The 14,296-nt window shown below is 38.4% G+C and overlaps 1 protein-coding gene across 3 annotated transcripts; it reads left to right on the plus strand.

Moving 5' to 3' along the window:
- Positions 1-5,639: 5,639 nt before the first annotated feature.
- Positions 5,640-10,132, plus strand: LOC143746704 (uncharacterized). Of its 3 annotated transcripts, XR_013206601.1 has the most exons (6): positions 5,640-6,036; positions 6,530-6,623; positions 6,741-6,828; positions 6,926-7,291; positions 8,549-8,648; positions 8,770-10,132. XR_013206601.1 is itself a non-coding variant. In XM_077238702.1 (4 exons), the coding sequence occupies exons 1-4, from the start codon at positions 6,003-6,005 to the stop codon at positions 7,142-7,144; spliced, it is 435 nt and encodes a 144-aa protein (XP_077094817.1). In that variant the 5' UTR covers positions 5,640-6,002; the 3' UTR covers positions 7,145-7,344. The 3 variants fall into 3 exon arrangements, 1 of the variants encoding a protein (XP_077094817.1); XR_013206602.1 differs by lacking the exon at positions 8,549-8,648 and having other exon boundaries at positions 9,599-9,678; XM_077238702.1 differs by lacking the exons at positions 8,549-8,648; positions 8,770-10,132 and having other exon boundaries at positions 6,926-7,344.
- The last annotated feature ends 4,164 nt before the right edge of the window (positions 10,133-14,296 follow it).

Here is a 14,296-nt window from a genome sequence, read left to right on the forward strand (position 1 = left end):
ACTAGGAAAATTGTTTTGGGGTTTTAAGGAAAGTTTCACACCAAAGGTTTTCATCTATGGGGCAGGATACAACCGCAGTCAGAGATTCAAATGGCAGTTGATAAACTTTATAGTTGGCCAAGCAAAAATGGCTATATATATTTCAAGGAAAAACATGATTCAAAATATGCATTGCCAGGATAGTTTAATGTTGTTTAAGGCATTTATTAGATCTAGGATCTCAGTTGAGTTTAAGTATTACAAGGAGATGCAAGATTTGGGAACCTTTATATTGCAGTGGTGTTTCAATGAGGTTTGTTGTGCTGTGTTTGAGGGGGATTTAACTTTGATCTTTTTGCTGTGTTGATTGTTTTTGTGATGATACAATGATGGGTTTTTGTCACTGACCTAATAAAAGTGTGGGTTAAAAATCTCAAATCTCTCTGTCCCCAACTAAGCAAGCCAAGCCAATGGCAACAAATGTGGAAAAAGGCGACAGTGGCAAGGAACCAAAACTCCTCAGTGCATAAACATCAGTGTATGATTATGATTCAGGCAGCATTACAGGTTAGAAGTCAGATTGGAACAATCAGAATATTATCCAGTTCCATATGGTTGAAGATCGCAGTCACGCCAGTATGGGGCGAGTTTGTTGAGGATCAGTGCTGATGGCTGTCGTATCGTATCTCTGCTGCCACTTCAGGGATGCGTTGTGGTCGTGTCTAGGCTGTTCGTTTTCCTGTATCTCCTCCATCTGGTCTGGAAACGGCCCGGATATGGCTGATTACATCATGCGTTGTGATCGTGTCTAGGAGCAGGTCCACCATCTGATCTGGATACAGCCTGTATCTAGGTGATTACATTGAACCTCGGAATAAGCAGAAAGACCAACATTAGCGTAGATGCCATTCTTCTTATGGTTTAACGAGTACATCCGGTGTTATAGGAAATGTTCCCGGTTCCGGCTGTCCTCATTTATGCAGCCTAATAATCATTTAACTGATTTGAATAATAGGAATGTATCATTTTCTAGGGGTGGGAATTGGCAAAAATGTGACGATTCGATAGTATTGCGATATTTGGGCCACGATTCAATATTATTGCGATTCTCAATATATTGCGATACAGCAAGTATTGCGATTCGATTCTGCGATATTGCGATTCACGTCCCCCATATTATTCAAAGGCATTACAAAAAATTAGGAAAATAAGACCGCTCACCTCACTTTAAATGTCACATTTAATTCTGTAAACATTATCTTCTACACATTAACTGAAGTGCAAAAACTGAAAAACTTGTTCTTGAACATTCGGGACACATTGCAACACTGGTTTCATCACTTGCCCACCGCGGCACCGCAACAAAAACAAAAAAAAAGTTTAAAGCGTTATAAATGTTTAACGCAATTACGCAGTATCCGTTAAATCCTGCCTGTATTACACACACACACACACGACCCACAGAAAAGACGCGTGTCAGTATCAAGTTCTCTTTCGGGCTTGAACAAACCATAACACACACAAATTATGCCAAAATGTCAGTTTTGTCGAGTGTTCTCATAAGAGCAATCTTGAATTATTTAAATAAACGTAGAGATTTGTGAGAAAATGGGACGCGTGTCAGATCGCGTCTCTGTCCCACATTGCACTGCATTAACGAATGTACAGCTTATGTACGCTCAACGCCTGTCGCTTACTCGTTTTCATTCACTCCTTCAAGTGAACAGTATTAGTGGACTAACGTTAACTTAGGGAATAGGCCTAACTTAGTGAATGAGGGTTTAGAGGGCGATTTCAACCCATGTTCTCAAGCAGTGAAAAATAGAGGACAATGACAACGCGCTGACAGACAAAACCGAGCAGGTAATATTTAATATGAAACAAACAAAACTCACTGAGCTCCAGGCACATAACTTAAAATTATTTAAATACAATAGAGTAACATAAAGCAGACATAATAGAGTAACATAAACCTGAGAATAATCCTAAAACCGAAATTTACCCACACTTTCGATTTGAAAGATGCGGAGCGTCGGGTACAACCGTAATACTGAAGCCATTTTCATTTGAATTTGCTGTCGAATGTACGACAAAAAAGCACCGCAACAAGCGCCACCTTGTGGATGTAATACGCAAATGTAAATGATCAGAGTAAACTCTGAGAAAACCGGAAAGTAAAACAGATAATTTTATAATTAAATATCGCAATACTTTGCGCTACTGTATCGATATAATTGCTTGCGCAAAATATCGCGATACTGAACAGAATCGATTTTTTCCCCCACCACTATCATTTTCTATGTGTATGTCAGGTTACAGAGATGTGTTTTTAGTCTAGATTTAAACCGACAGTGTGACTGGTAGTGTGTCTGCTTCCCGGACAATGTTAGGTAGACTGTTCCAGAGTTTTGATGCTAAATAGAAAACGGATCTACCGCCAGCAGTCGATTTTGATATTCTAGGTATTATCAACTAGCCAGGGTTTTGAGATCGTAATAGACGTGAAGGACTGTAATGCGTTAAGAGCACCCTAGAACACCTTTGCAACCACATAGCAACACTTTGGCAACCATCCATAAAACCCCAGCTTGGTGGTGGTGAATTTTGCATGGCTAAACATCATTCATGTTGTATTCAGAAAATTTAAATGTGTAGAATTTAACAAGGCCTTATCTAGAGACCGAAATTTTCACAGTGGACTCTCTTCACATGATGCACACCTAGCAACCATATGGCAACACCTTGGCAACCAACCATAACACCCCTGGAAAATGGCGGTGAGTTTTGCACGAATAAGCATCACTCGCGCTGTATTCAGAAAATGTAAATGTGTAGAATAGTATTGCCGCAGTATATTGGGATTGACTTTCACTGGTGCGTGACGCACCTTTCAGAACATTAGAGGTGAAAGTGAATTCCTCCACCACCGTCTATCCGATAATAATATAAGTTTTGATTATTATGATAATGTAGGATGGTCTTATCATCACCAGAGATCTATTATACTGGCTTATGTCCTTAAGCCACCACGCTGCATGAATAAAAATGCGCCGTTGGCTTTGTGCTGTCTTTTGGCATTTTCCAAATGTTCCCTTCCAATATTTACTGATGTGGAACAGTTCATTTCCTCTGTTCTTGTGTAGCAGCCTCCCTTCCTCAATTCTTCCCCAACAGCCTGTTGTCTAAATGGCATTAAAAAAGCTGAGCTGTGTGACTCTGTTCTGGAAGAATCTGTAAACGCACGCGGCATCTTCCAGCCTCTGCACCTGTCTACCTACATCTCTTGCCACAAGCTGGTAGGCCCCTCCTTCAGATAATATATCAGCATCCCATCAATCAAAATCAGTTACCCAACCCCTTCTGGCATTTAAATAAACTAGGCCACCGTTCCTGGTTCTCATATCCTGTGGGTATGTTCACCGACTGCAAACTCGCTTTTGTTTGGGAAGCGTGTTATTGTGTTCTGATGTGGACTGGATTCACTTTAAACCTCTTTAACAGATCATGACAGTGTTAAAAATAGGTACAAAACTGAAAAAGTTTTGAAATGATCATAGGGTTACTTTCCAGTCAATATCTTGGTATAATGCCACCTAAATAAAATTATGATTTTTGTTGTTTGTTTTTTTTGCTCTGATGGCTTAACAGCTGCACAGAAAATCATGATGTGGTTGTTTATAATATCTTATATATTCATGACTTATAATCACTTTTAGCAGATTAAAGACACTTTATTTTTCAGATTTGCTTTTCATTTAGCAAACATTTTATCCAAAGTGACTTACAAATGAGGAATAAAATGAGGAATGTATTAATTTTCTGTACGTTAAAAATGCTTTGGCTTCTTAGTAAAACATCTGATTTAGTTAGCATTAGTGTTTTATTTGTATTTTTTTCATTACTTTTCATTTATTTCAAGTTGTTTTTATTATAAACACTATACACTGTGTGTATATACGTATATATATATATATATATATATATTAGAGGTGGGCATAGATCAATTTTTTTAATCTAGATTAATCTCACTGTAATCTTGGAATTAATCTAGATTAAAATAAATGGCTCATTTGAATTCTGCAGAAGGGATTCAGAATATGTGTGCTACCCAAATAATGACTAAAAGTAAGTCTTTGAGAAAAGTTTGCCTCGTGTAGGGATGTGAATTTCGGCCCAAAATGCCATTCGACAATAGAGGAGCAAAAGTCGAATATCGTTCGGGGAAAAAAACCGCACACTCACAATGACAGAAAGGGAGGCCAGTTTCATCTTTAGCGATTTGTCATCAAACAAACTGTTTATTAATTGAACAAGTAACATGTTTTCGCCGTTTTTTTTAACGTAGTAGGCTAATTGGATAATATAAAATAATGTCATAATGATTTTATGTGAACCTGCCTTTACCGGCAATAGCCTCCTCCTTTTTAAACAAATTAGTTTTCAATCAATGTAAACTATTCTTTTGACTATGCCCCTGCGCAATACACACATATTACCGCGGGATGGCGGGTGTTCATTTCATAAACTGTACACAATGGTAGCTTATTTAACCTGTTAACCTTTGCCAGTGCACCGATGCTCTGAAGCGTTTTTTTGTAGCCTATAAATTAATGTATATGTCCAAAAGACGGATAATGTCATACTTTTTAGTAGTGCTATCATGGCGTAATAATCTGTTTGGTTGTAAAATGTATTACCTGAATGAAATGAAATCAAATGGATCGTCCTGTGGAATCATTCAAGGACAGCATACGAAGATGTTAAACTGATAAATATCTTCATCGCTGGCAAAAATATGATGCATTTGCAGATTTGCTTTCACTAGACTAAACTGTTGATCCACGGCCACTTCATCCAACACTCTTGATGTTTTTTAAATCTTCCTGTTACGAAACCGAATCGAGTGTTATTGAACGCGCTTCAGACGATTCAGTGTGTGAGGAACTGAAAAGATCATTCAGAGTGATTCGCAAACCGATTTAGACAGATCTGCCAACTAGTTTGATGAAGTCTTTGAACAGAATCGGCTCAAAAGAGTGATTCATTTGTAAATTGAGCATATCGCTCATGCCCATAAAAAGATACAGCGCGCTTGGAATAAACTCATTTGACAACATGTAATTGCATTAAAATAAAGTAACGAGAGGAACGTCGCCCAACGTAACATGTAAAAGTATACACCAGTACAGGAAAATACTCTGCTGCGCGATCTGTGACAGTAGGCGCGGCGTCAATTATGTCAAATATACTAGGCTACACATGGAATTGCGCGAAAATATAACAATATTCGAAAAAGCTATTTTATGATCCCAACCCAACTTTGAGAATAGATTAACGGGGATATTTTTTTTGTCGTCCGATAAGAGTCGCACATTAACGCCGATAACGGCCCACCACTAATATATATATGTATATAACATGCAATAATACATAAGTTTAGTGGCAAATTGACCAATATCTTTCTGAACCATGTGCACATCAGAAAATAATGATTTGTATTAATTTATTTCAGTTATAACGGGCTTGTATTTGAGATGTACAGTAAATGGGAAACTTGCCCTCCTGTTCACCATTCATTTAACAGTGTTTTGTCAGTGTTTGTTTTTTTGATCCAAAGCCTTCCTCTCATCTCAATGGCTGCGTTCCAAACCGCATACTTCCCTACTATATAGTATGGGAAAAAGAGTAGGCGAGCAAAAAAGTACGTTCGAATCCTCAGTATTCATAAAAGAGTAGGCGAGAATTACCTGGTTGACGTACTAATTATCGCGAGATTTGGACGATAGTGCGTTCCAATATGCCTACTTTCCTACTATATAGTAGGCGAAAACAGTACGTGAAAGAAGCAGTACGTTCGAAACATCAGTATTCCTAAAAGAGTAGGCGAGAAGTTCCCGGATGATCTCCTGCTTTCGCCCAGACATTTGAGTGCTTTTCAGCTTGTACTCATCTATCCCAGGAGGCCACGCGAGAGGATACGATATAAAAAAGAACAAGAAGAAGTAGATATTTCATACTCAAACATGACGGAAAGGGTGGACGAGAGTGTTTTCAAATGTGAGTATTACAAATACAAACCAAATCGCATGTGTTGAACTAACTTTCTGTACATTAAATTGTTGAACTGTTGAAGGTGCAAAGACGCTATATAATATGGTAAATTTGTGATTTTGCCGTAAATCACATTTTATTGGATAGAGGAGCTCCATAAGGGCACATACGTCTTTAAACTGTATTTGCATACATTTTAAACCGTATACATCTACGATTACTACGTGTAACTGATATGAAATAGACATCTGAGTGACGTGTGTGTACTATTGTTTAGGAGAATTCACTGTTGTTAACACTGTTTTTATTAGTTTAATGCATTTTACATAAAGTAACTAAACATAAGTAATCTATTTCATTTATCCATTAGTACTGTTGAAAAGTTGTTGAACATATATGATGGATAAAAAGCTATTTATTAGCAACAACCTCAACATGTAAATGTAGTATTGAGCTCATAAATCACAGAGGTAACGTGAGTCTTGTCTGGATGTTACAGGGACGGATGAGCACACGCGGCTGCTTATCCGGTGGAGAGTGGCTCATGAAGCGCTCTTCACCGGAAAGCGTAATGCTGCCATCAAAGGCTTTGAGTGAGTATACAGAAATATTTAAAAATCAATTGAATACTTTATTTGCAGTACATTTCAATTATTGTATTTTCAAACAGAGATATAACTTTTTCATTCTTGATTTCTCTCTTGCTGCAGATCTTTTGTGGAGGAGCAGAGCCTGCAAGGCAGGGTGACGGCGGCGTTTGTTAAAAAAAAAAGGGAAAACCTGAAACAAAAATACAAAGTAAGATCATTTTGTTACTTCTAATACATAAATTAAATGATTAAATATTGTGCTGTTAAAATGACTGCTTTTGTATCATGCTTGTGCATTTTTGCAGGATCTGAAATGTCCGCAGACGGGGGTGAGCACTGAGGATGGAGAGCCCACAGCAGCATCCTGGAAGTGGTACACTGCCATGGATGAGGCAATTGGGGGCAGACCCTCCATCTCTCCTCCTGCCCTCGTTGCCTCATGTGGGCCGGATGCTGCTGTGGTCTCTTCATCCTCAGTGAGGCCAGAGCCAGCAAGAGCTAGGAAAAGGGCTATAGATGTGTAGGAGCTGATCCGGGACATGGAGGAGCGAGAAGAGAAGAGAGAGCAGAAGGCAGCTGAGAGGGAGGAGAGGCTGTGGAGAGAAATGGAGGAGAAGGAGGACAGAAGAGAACGGGAGAGACGAGAGAGAGAGGAAAGACAAGAAAGAGAAGTAAGAGAAAGAGAAGAGAGATGGCACCGGGAGGCAGTCGAGAGAGAGGAAAGGAGAGAAAGAGAAACCAACGAAAGGGATGAAAGGTTCCTTTCTGTTCTTCAGATGCTCGCCAAAAAATAAATTATTTGACAAAAAACATCTTCTGATCTTTTGCACATTTGGGTTGATGTGAATTAAATTTGTGAATAAAAATGGGAATCTATATATAGATACGGTACTGATATATATATACACACAGTACTGTGCAACAACTAAAAATGGTGGCCTAAGAATTTTGTACAATAATATGTATATAAAACAAACTATTTCTAGGCATTCACAGTACATTATAGACTTCTAGAAATTTAGTGATACTTTAAGATTGTAATCAAATTCATAAATTAAATATTTATGAAACGTTGATTAATAATTAGTGAATGTATGGTGTAATGTAAGAAGAAAAAACACTTTAAAACACTGGTTTTACTGGAGTGTATTATATGACTTTTAAAGGTTTACAGAGTTCATGCAAGGATCTTAAAGGCAGGTCATGGAGGGTTAAGTTCCAGCACACCTGTCAGTAAATTTCAAGTAGTCAGTTATTAATTGGTTTAAATTGATTCAGGGGTGTATAATTAGGGTTGGAAAAACTCTGCTGGATAATAGCCCTCCATGACCAAAGCTGAACTTGAGACTGTTTACACATATTACACACAGTAAAATAGTGACTAAAGGGTTACTTAACCCAAGCAAATAAATCATAATAGTAATAATTCAATAGTCATTATTTACTCGCCTTGATGTTGTTTGATCCCTCTGTTTTTTGTTTTCCTCAACACAAAAGGTGATTTTGGTCAGGTTTGTACTGTTTGGTTTAATACAATATCAGTCAATGGACTTTCAGAAGCGTCATTAAATAATGCCAGGAAGCTTCTGAAAGTTGGGCTCCATTGACTGATATTGTATGAAACCAGCAGAACAAACTTGACAAAAATTCCCTTTTGTATTTAAACAATAAAAAACATTAAATAAGTAAATAGTAAACCGTAAACAATTGCTGTATTTATATGTTGAGGTGAACTAACCCTTTAACCCACCAAATATAAATTGTAGTAAATTTATGTATGCATTTTGCATTATAGTAATTCCTTGACAAACTAAGCAGCTTTGACCGTTTATGCCCATGACTGGTTCAAAAAATGCTTTACAAATATCAATCACATTTATGCATTTGACATATTTTTTATCGAAAGTGATTAACTCATTTATTTACAGGGACAATGACCCTGGACAAACCTGGAGTAAAGAGCCTTGCTGATTGACCAGCAATCTTCTTCTAACCAGTTCATTGGTTTATCCCTCTACACTACAAAAGGTTTTAAAGCTCTAACAAATATTTGCATGTAATTGTAAACCTATAAAATGACATTTGTCAAGAAACTGAATGCTGACAACATGAATTTTAAAACATTTTTATCTTTCTTAATGTTTTAAAGGTAGTCATGCTCATGGAGAGCCGGCACAGGGATGTTTGGAGCAGACACTGCAGCAGCCAGATTGTCCCGCACTTGTTCTCCCACTCTTGCTTCAAGGTTGTGGGGATCAGGGGGGCCGTCATCATGGTCTTCCTCATCCTCTGGCTCAACGATGTCCCCATTGGCTAGAGCGAGATTGTGAAGCACAGCGCAGCACGCAACAATCTCAGGCACGAAGGCAGGGCTCACCTCCAAGGCCTTGAAGAAAATGCAGCGCCAGCGTGTCTTCAGCATCCCAAAAGCTCTCTCCACGATGTTGCGGGCACGGGAGTGCTTGCTGTTGAAACGCACCTGCACAGGGTTCTGCACCGGCTCTCTGTACGGGGTGATGAGGCAGATGGGTGCACTCAGGCAAGGATAGCCTCCATCCCCGAGGATGCACTTGCCTGCAGGTGGATAAAGGCCGCCAGCATACACTGGACTGTTCCTCAGCACCCTGGCATCGTGCACAGACCCAGGATAACCCACAAACACATCAAGGAATTTCCCCCGGTGATCAGTGATGGCCTGGAGTTGGATGGAGTGAAACAGCTTTCTGTTGAAGTAGCAGTGGGAGTTATTTGCTGGAGGTTTGATACGGATATGACAGCCGTCTATTGCACCAACTGCTCTGCTGAAAGCTTGTGAGCCAGACAGCTGTGCAAATCCTGCTCCCACTGCCTCCAGGTCATCTCCGGTCGGAAAGCAGATCACCCTCCTCAAAATTCCCATGATGGCCTTGCTCACTCTGTGCACAATGTTATACACAGAGGTCTTTGGGATGTCGAAGGCCTGCGACACCACCCTGTAGGATGCTGCATGGGCCAGCCAGTGCAGGAACACAAGGACCTCAATCTCCCGTTCCCATCCATGGTCCGATTCCAGTCTGACTGCAGCAATCAGGGACCTGATGGACGGCAGAGACAGGCGAAGGTGGGCACGGTGGTCAGCTGCTTCATCAAGATAAAGCCGCAGAATGGGAACCGCTCTATTGAGATGGCAGTATGATGTGGGGTTCACCGCCTGTAAATACATCATAGTTTGTTAGAACAAAAAGCTTGAATTAAGCAATGTTTCATATGGTATTGACTTGTATATGTATTTCTTTATAGTGATATGATATCTTTTATTCATTCATTTATTTTTATTCATGTTTCATATTAAATATTTATTCATGTTTCAATAAAATATTCATTTCATTAATTCTTGCATTAATCATTGCTTGAAGGAAATTGTATGTATTCACATCAGCTGCATTTGTCTAGTATGTATTCATACATCTATGTCATATGACAATACAACAGTTTGCTTGTTTTACCAAAATATATCATTTTAATTAAGAAAATGTTAAATAATTAAGTTGGTCAGCATTTGTCATTATTGTGCATAAGTGTTGGGGTGGGCTAGTAATGCAATTCATTCTGGGGTAATCTTAATTTTTTAAGTAGTAGGGCCTAATACTTGCTTTGTTTGAGTATAAAATCATCAGTCTTCTCCAAAGGCGAGATCTCCGAGCAGCAGCCCGACGTCTCCTTTGTCCACACATTCGTCTAGCTATTGCAGACATGCCAACCATTTCAGATGCTGTTGAAAACCGTTCTAGTTAGGTTGTACTGATGCAGTGAGATGTCGGTGCACCTGTTGCTCATAACTTTTAAATTGTTGCGCTTGTGATAACGTCATAGGTCACATGATAACGTCAACATGGCGTATGATGTCCGGATCGCATTCATACTCAACGAGATTTGGCTATGAAGTACCTACTCTTTTCGCGCTCGTTGAGTAAGTACTCATTGAAATTAAGTACCTACTCATTGAGTATGCGGTTTGGAACGCAGCCAATGTGAGCTCTGGACCTGCAGAATTCTGCCCATGCACAATTGTTGACAATATTCTCACCTCGTTTTCCCACAAAAATATCAAGCAGCACAACTGTTTTGAACATTGATAATAATAAGAAATGTTTCTTTAGCATCAAATCAGCATATTCAAATGATTTCTGAAGGATCATGTGACACTGAAGACTGGAGTAATGATGCTGAAAATTCAGCTTTGCATCACAGGAATAAATGTACATTTCAAAATATATTCAAATAGAAAACAGTTATTTTAAACTGCAATGTTTCATAATATTTCTTTCTTTTTTATCTAATAAAGCAAGCCTTGGTGAGAATAAGACGTTTGATCGGTAATTTATACAGTACAGTAGACCTATATAGTACTGTTATGATAGTTTAATGTTAAACCTTTTTGTCATTTTTGGTGCTTGAAAACAATGTTGTGAACAATCTGCCTGACATCTCTTTAAGTGCTCCATATAAGTAAAAAGAATGATAATTTCAGGGCCTTCAAATGGCCTTCATTTTGCATTTGTATTTATACAACTTGCAAAATGTACCCGAAGATAAGATACGATGTTCATTGAAGATAAAAATCAAGTAAACACTTCAGTGAACTGCCCGCCTTTGATGAACTAGATGTGCTTCACTAAACTATTGACCTCAGACTGCTAAAGCTACGATTTAATTTGCTGAGTAAACAGCTCGGAAGCACGTTAACGCCTCTGAAGAGATCAAGGAAATTTCCCTTCCTCATTTAGTGGCTTTGATTAAGCGGAGGAGGTTCGGTCAGCTACTCGAGAAAGAGCAGCGCGAGTAAATTATACCTCGCTGGCTCTCAACGTCAATGGATCTTGAGTAGATGGGCTATTTGACGTCAACAATTTCAGGTTTAAAAATGATGTTTTACTGTGTAAATTTCTATCTCAGGCGCATCCTTTCATTAGCTTTCCATTAGCAGTAAAGGCAGGCGGTTATCAAGGGGGAATAAGAAAGCTTCTGTTTTGAAAGTCATTGGCTCTTGGCTAAACACAGACGCTCTTTGGAAACGGGTTCGATGACCTTCAGCTGAGCAACAGAATTGTTGGAGTATAATGGAAATGTGATGTCAGATGAGATGAGGGAGTCTAATGCGTTCTGTGTGTATCACCAACTAACAAAAATATAATAATATTTTGCTTGCGATTCTATCCCAAGTCATGGAAACGTTATTTCCGAATGTTTATAGAACGTTCAAAACGTTCATTTTTTAAACGTTTTAACAAAAACTTTTTCTTTGTGAATGTTAGACAAAACAGTACAAATGTTTTCTCTATATTGCAAGTATTGTAGGAATGTAAGCTGCTTTTGAATGTTCCCTGAACCATCATTAAAAAGTAAGTAGTAACGTTTAATCAACATTAGACTAAAATCCAACAAAAAAAATCAGAAAAACGTTACATGCATGATGTATAAATAACATTTTTTTGCTAATGATGTTTTGATAATCTTGAGACAAGATAACTGAATTAACTTTCTATTAATGTTACAAGAACATTTGTTCATAACTTTGAGAGAACCTTGACAGAATGTTACCACAGTTCTAAGAACATTCCCTGTTCACCTGGTTCATTTATTTATTTTCATTCAATGCTGATTACTAAACAAAAAGACATTTCTCTGAAGCAAAAAAAAAAAAAAAAACTACAGTACTGTCAAAAGAACAAAGCTGTATATTTACTAAGACTGTATTTTTACATTAGGCCAAGTGCTCTACAAGAATGAAGCTTGTCGCATGTTTAAAGGGCCCCTATTATGCTTTTCCAGATATTACCTTTCATCTAGTGCGTAATATAGCTGTTTTGTGTATGTAAAAGGTCTGCAAAGTTTTCAAGATCAAAGTGCACGATAAATAAATTTGTTGTCTCTCAAAATAAAAAAGAATAGATTCTAAATGCCGAAACGAGACATCCGTAATTCCAAACTTATTTCTGTAACTTGCACACGTAACAATGTAACAAATTTGCATAATGGTCTTCATTGGCTGCCCGCAAACAACGTCTACTTTGTAATAATGGGTAGTTCAGATAATTTTACTGACTCGGATCTTTGAATCTCGTTCATTTCAGCAGAATATGATAAAAATGTTAAATTTTTATTGCCAAATTCCCCAAACACATCAAATTGTGGTTACATTTAGAATAAGAAATAAATTGCAATACAAGGACAAGGCCAAATTATGAGAAACAAATATGATTAATTCATTGCTAACAGGCTATGCAGTCTGTTAGTTCACCTCACCTCCCGATCTAAGCCGTTTCTTTCATCCCCTTGACATCATAGACTGAGTTATGCGGTCTGTAGTGCCGGATACAGAATGATTAGTTCACCTCTCGAGTCTTCGAGTTCGAGTCGCTCTGTCATCACGTGACAGCCCAATTAACTATAAGACTATGCAGTCACCATATAGAGTATTGATTAGTTCATTTCTCGAGTCTTCGAGTTCGAGTCGTTCGGTCATCACGTGACAGCCCCATAGGCTATAAAGCTATGCAGTCGGTTCTGGATACAGAATTGATTAGCTCACGTCTCGAGTCTTCGAGTTCCGAGTCGTTCGGTCTTTTGTTTTGTCTTATCAAAGTGATTTTCCCAATCATACAGATACAGTTTAAAGCATTACCAACTCTTTATTACCACATTTAATGTTATGGAAAAGAACCATCATGACAGAAATACACAAAACTATATATTGTATCTTACGCTATGGGAAAACCCTTTTCCACGAGATATTGAAGCCAAAAATTATCCTTAATTTTGAATTAATGTAAAACGCGTTGCGGCAGCATGCAGACATAGGCAAGACGGCTTGCGTGCCTATTGGCTGACCTGCGGCAACAGCAGCAGCCTATCGAGAGAGGCCCTGCGTGACACCATATCGCTTCGCGCCCACTACGTCACGTCCCGCCGAAATAGGCGTGGCCTTGACCTATAAATATAGCTCGACAGGCTGATAAAAACTGGTTTTTCATCGCCGAAGCGAACCAGAGCATAATGTAAGCACAGCAAGACACGCAGTACTCGTTCCTTCTTCTAGAGAGAACCAAGGTTACGTTAGTAACCGAGTACGTTCTCTTAAGAGAGGTTCTCTCGTACTGCTTAATATCTTACGCTAGGGGAACACAGTGTAAAACGCAGTGCCTACCGGGATCCGACACCAAAGTCCCAAGGGCAGTAGCGCTAACATTAAATCACTAACATTATAATTTTAGCTAATTGGACTTTACAGTTATTTCCAATTATAGAAGCTACTAGCGTTCAATTTAATTTAACTACTTTTTTCTTAGTAATATTAGATATGAATTATTCAAGTCTGTGAGTGAGGTTTAATGCATATGTAGTGTATACTGATTGCCCACAGTCTAAACACAGTCGTCACTCTTCTGCATAATGGTAACCACAAAATTCAAAAACATTACAGAGTCCTCCAAGTTTCTAACATAACTGAACATTAAATACTAATTAACTAACAAAATAATTCCATTTACTGAAAAACGCATAAAATATCACTTTAATCCCTAAATTTACCCTCCTAATGCAGTCCTTGCCAAGCATGCTTGGAACTACAGATCCACTGCCCAGTTAGTTGTCAACAAAAATGATTCATGTAGTTTTCACACAAATGAATTAAGTAA

This window comes from Siphateles boraxobius, unplaced genomic scaffold (genome assembly GCF_051911475.1).
Source record: "Siphateles boraxobius isolate OS27281-9 unplaced genomic scaffold, OSU_SipBor_1 22, whole genome shotgun sequence".
Lineage (NCBI taxonomy): Eukaryota > Metazoa > Chordata > Actinopteri > Cypriniformes > Leuciscidae > Siphateles > Siphateles boraxobius.

Coding starts and splice junctions, on each gene's coding strand:
- LOC143746704 (XM_077238702.1), top strand. CDS start 6,003: ATGACGGAAAGGGTGGACGAGAGTGTTTTCAAAT. Junction 6,037..6,529: donor GGACGAGAGTGTTTTCAAAT/GTGAGTATTACA, acceptor TGGATGTTACAG/GGACGGATGAGCACACGCGG. Junction 6,624..6,740: donor GCTGCCATCAAAGGCTTTGA/GTGAGTATACAG, acceptor CTCTTGCTGCAG/ATCTTTTGTGGAGGAGCAGA.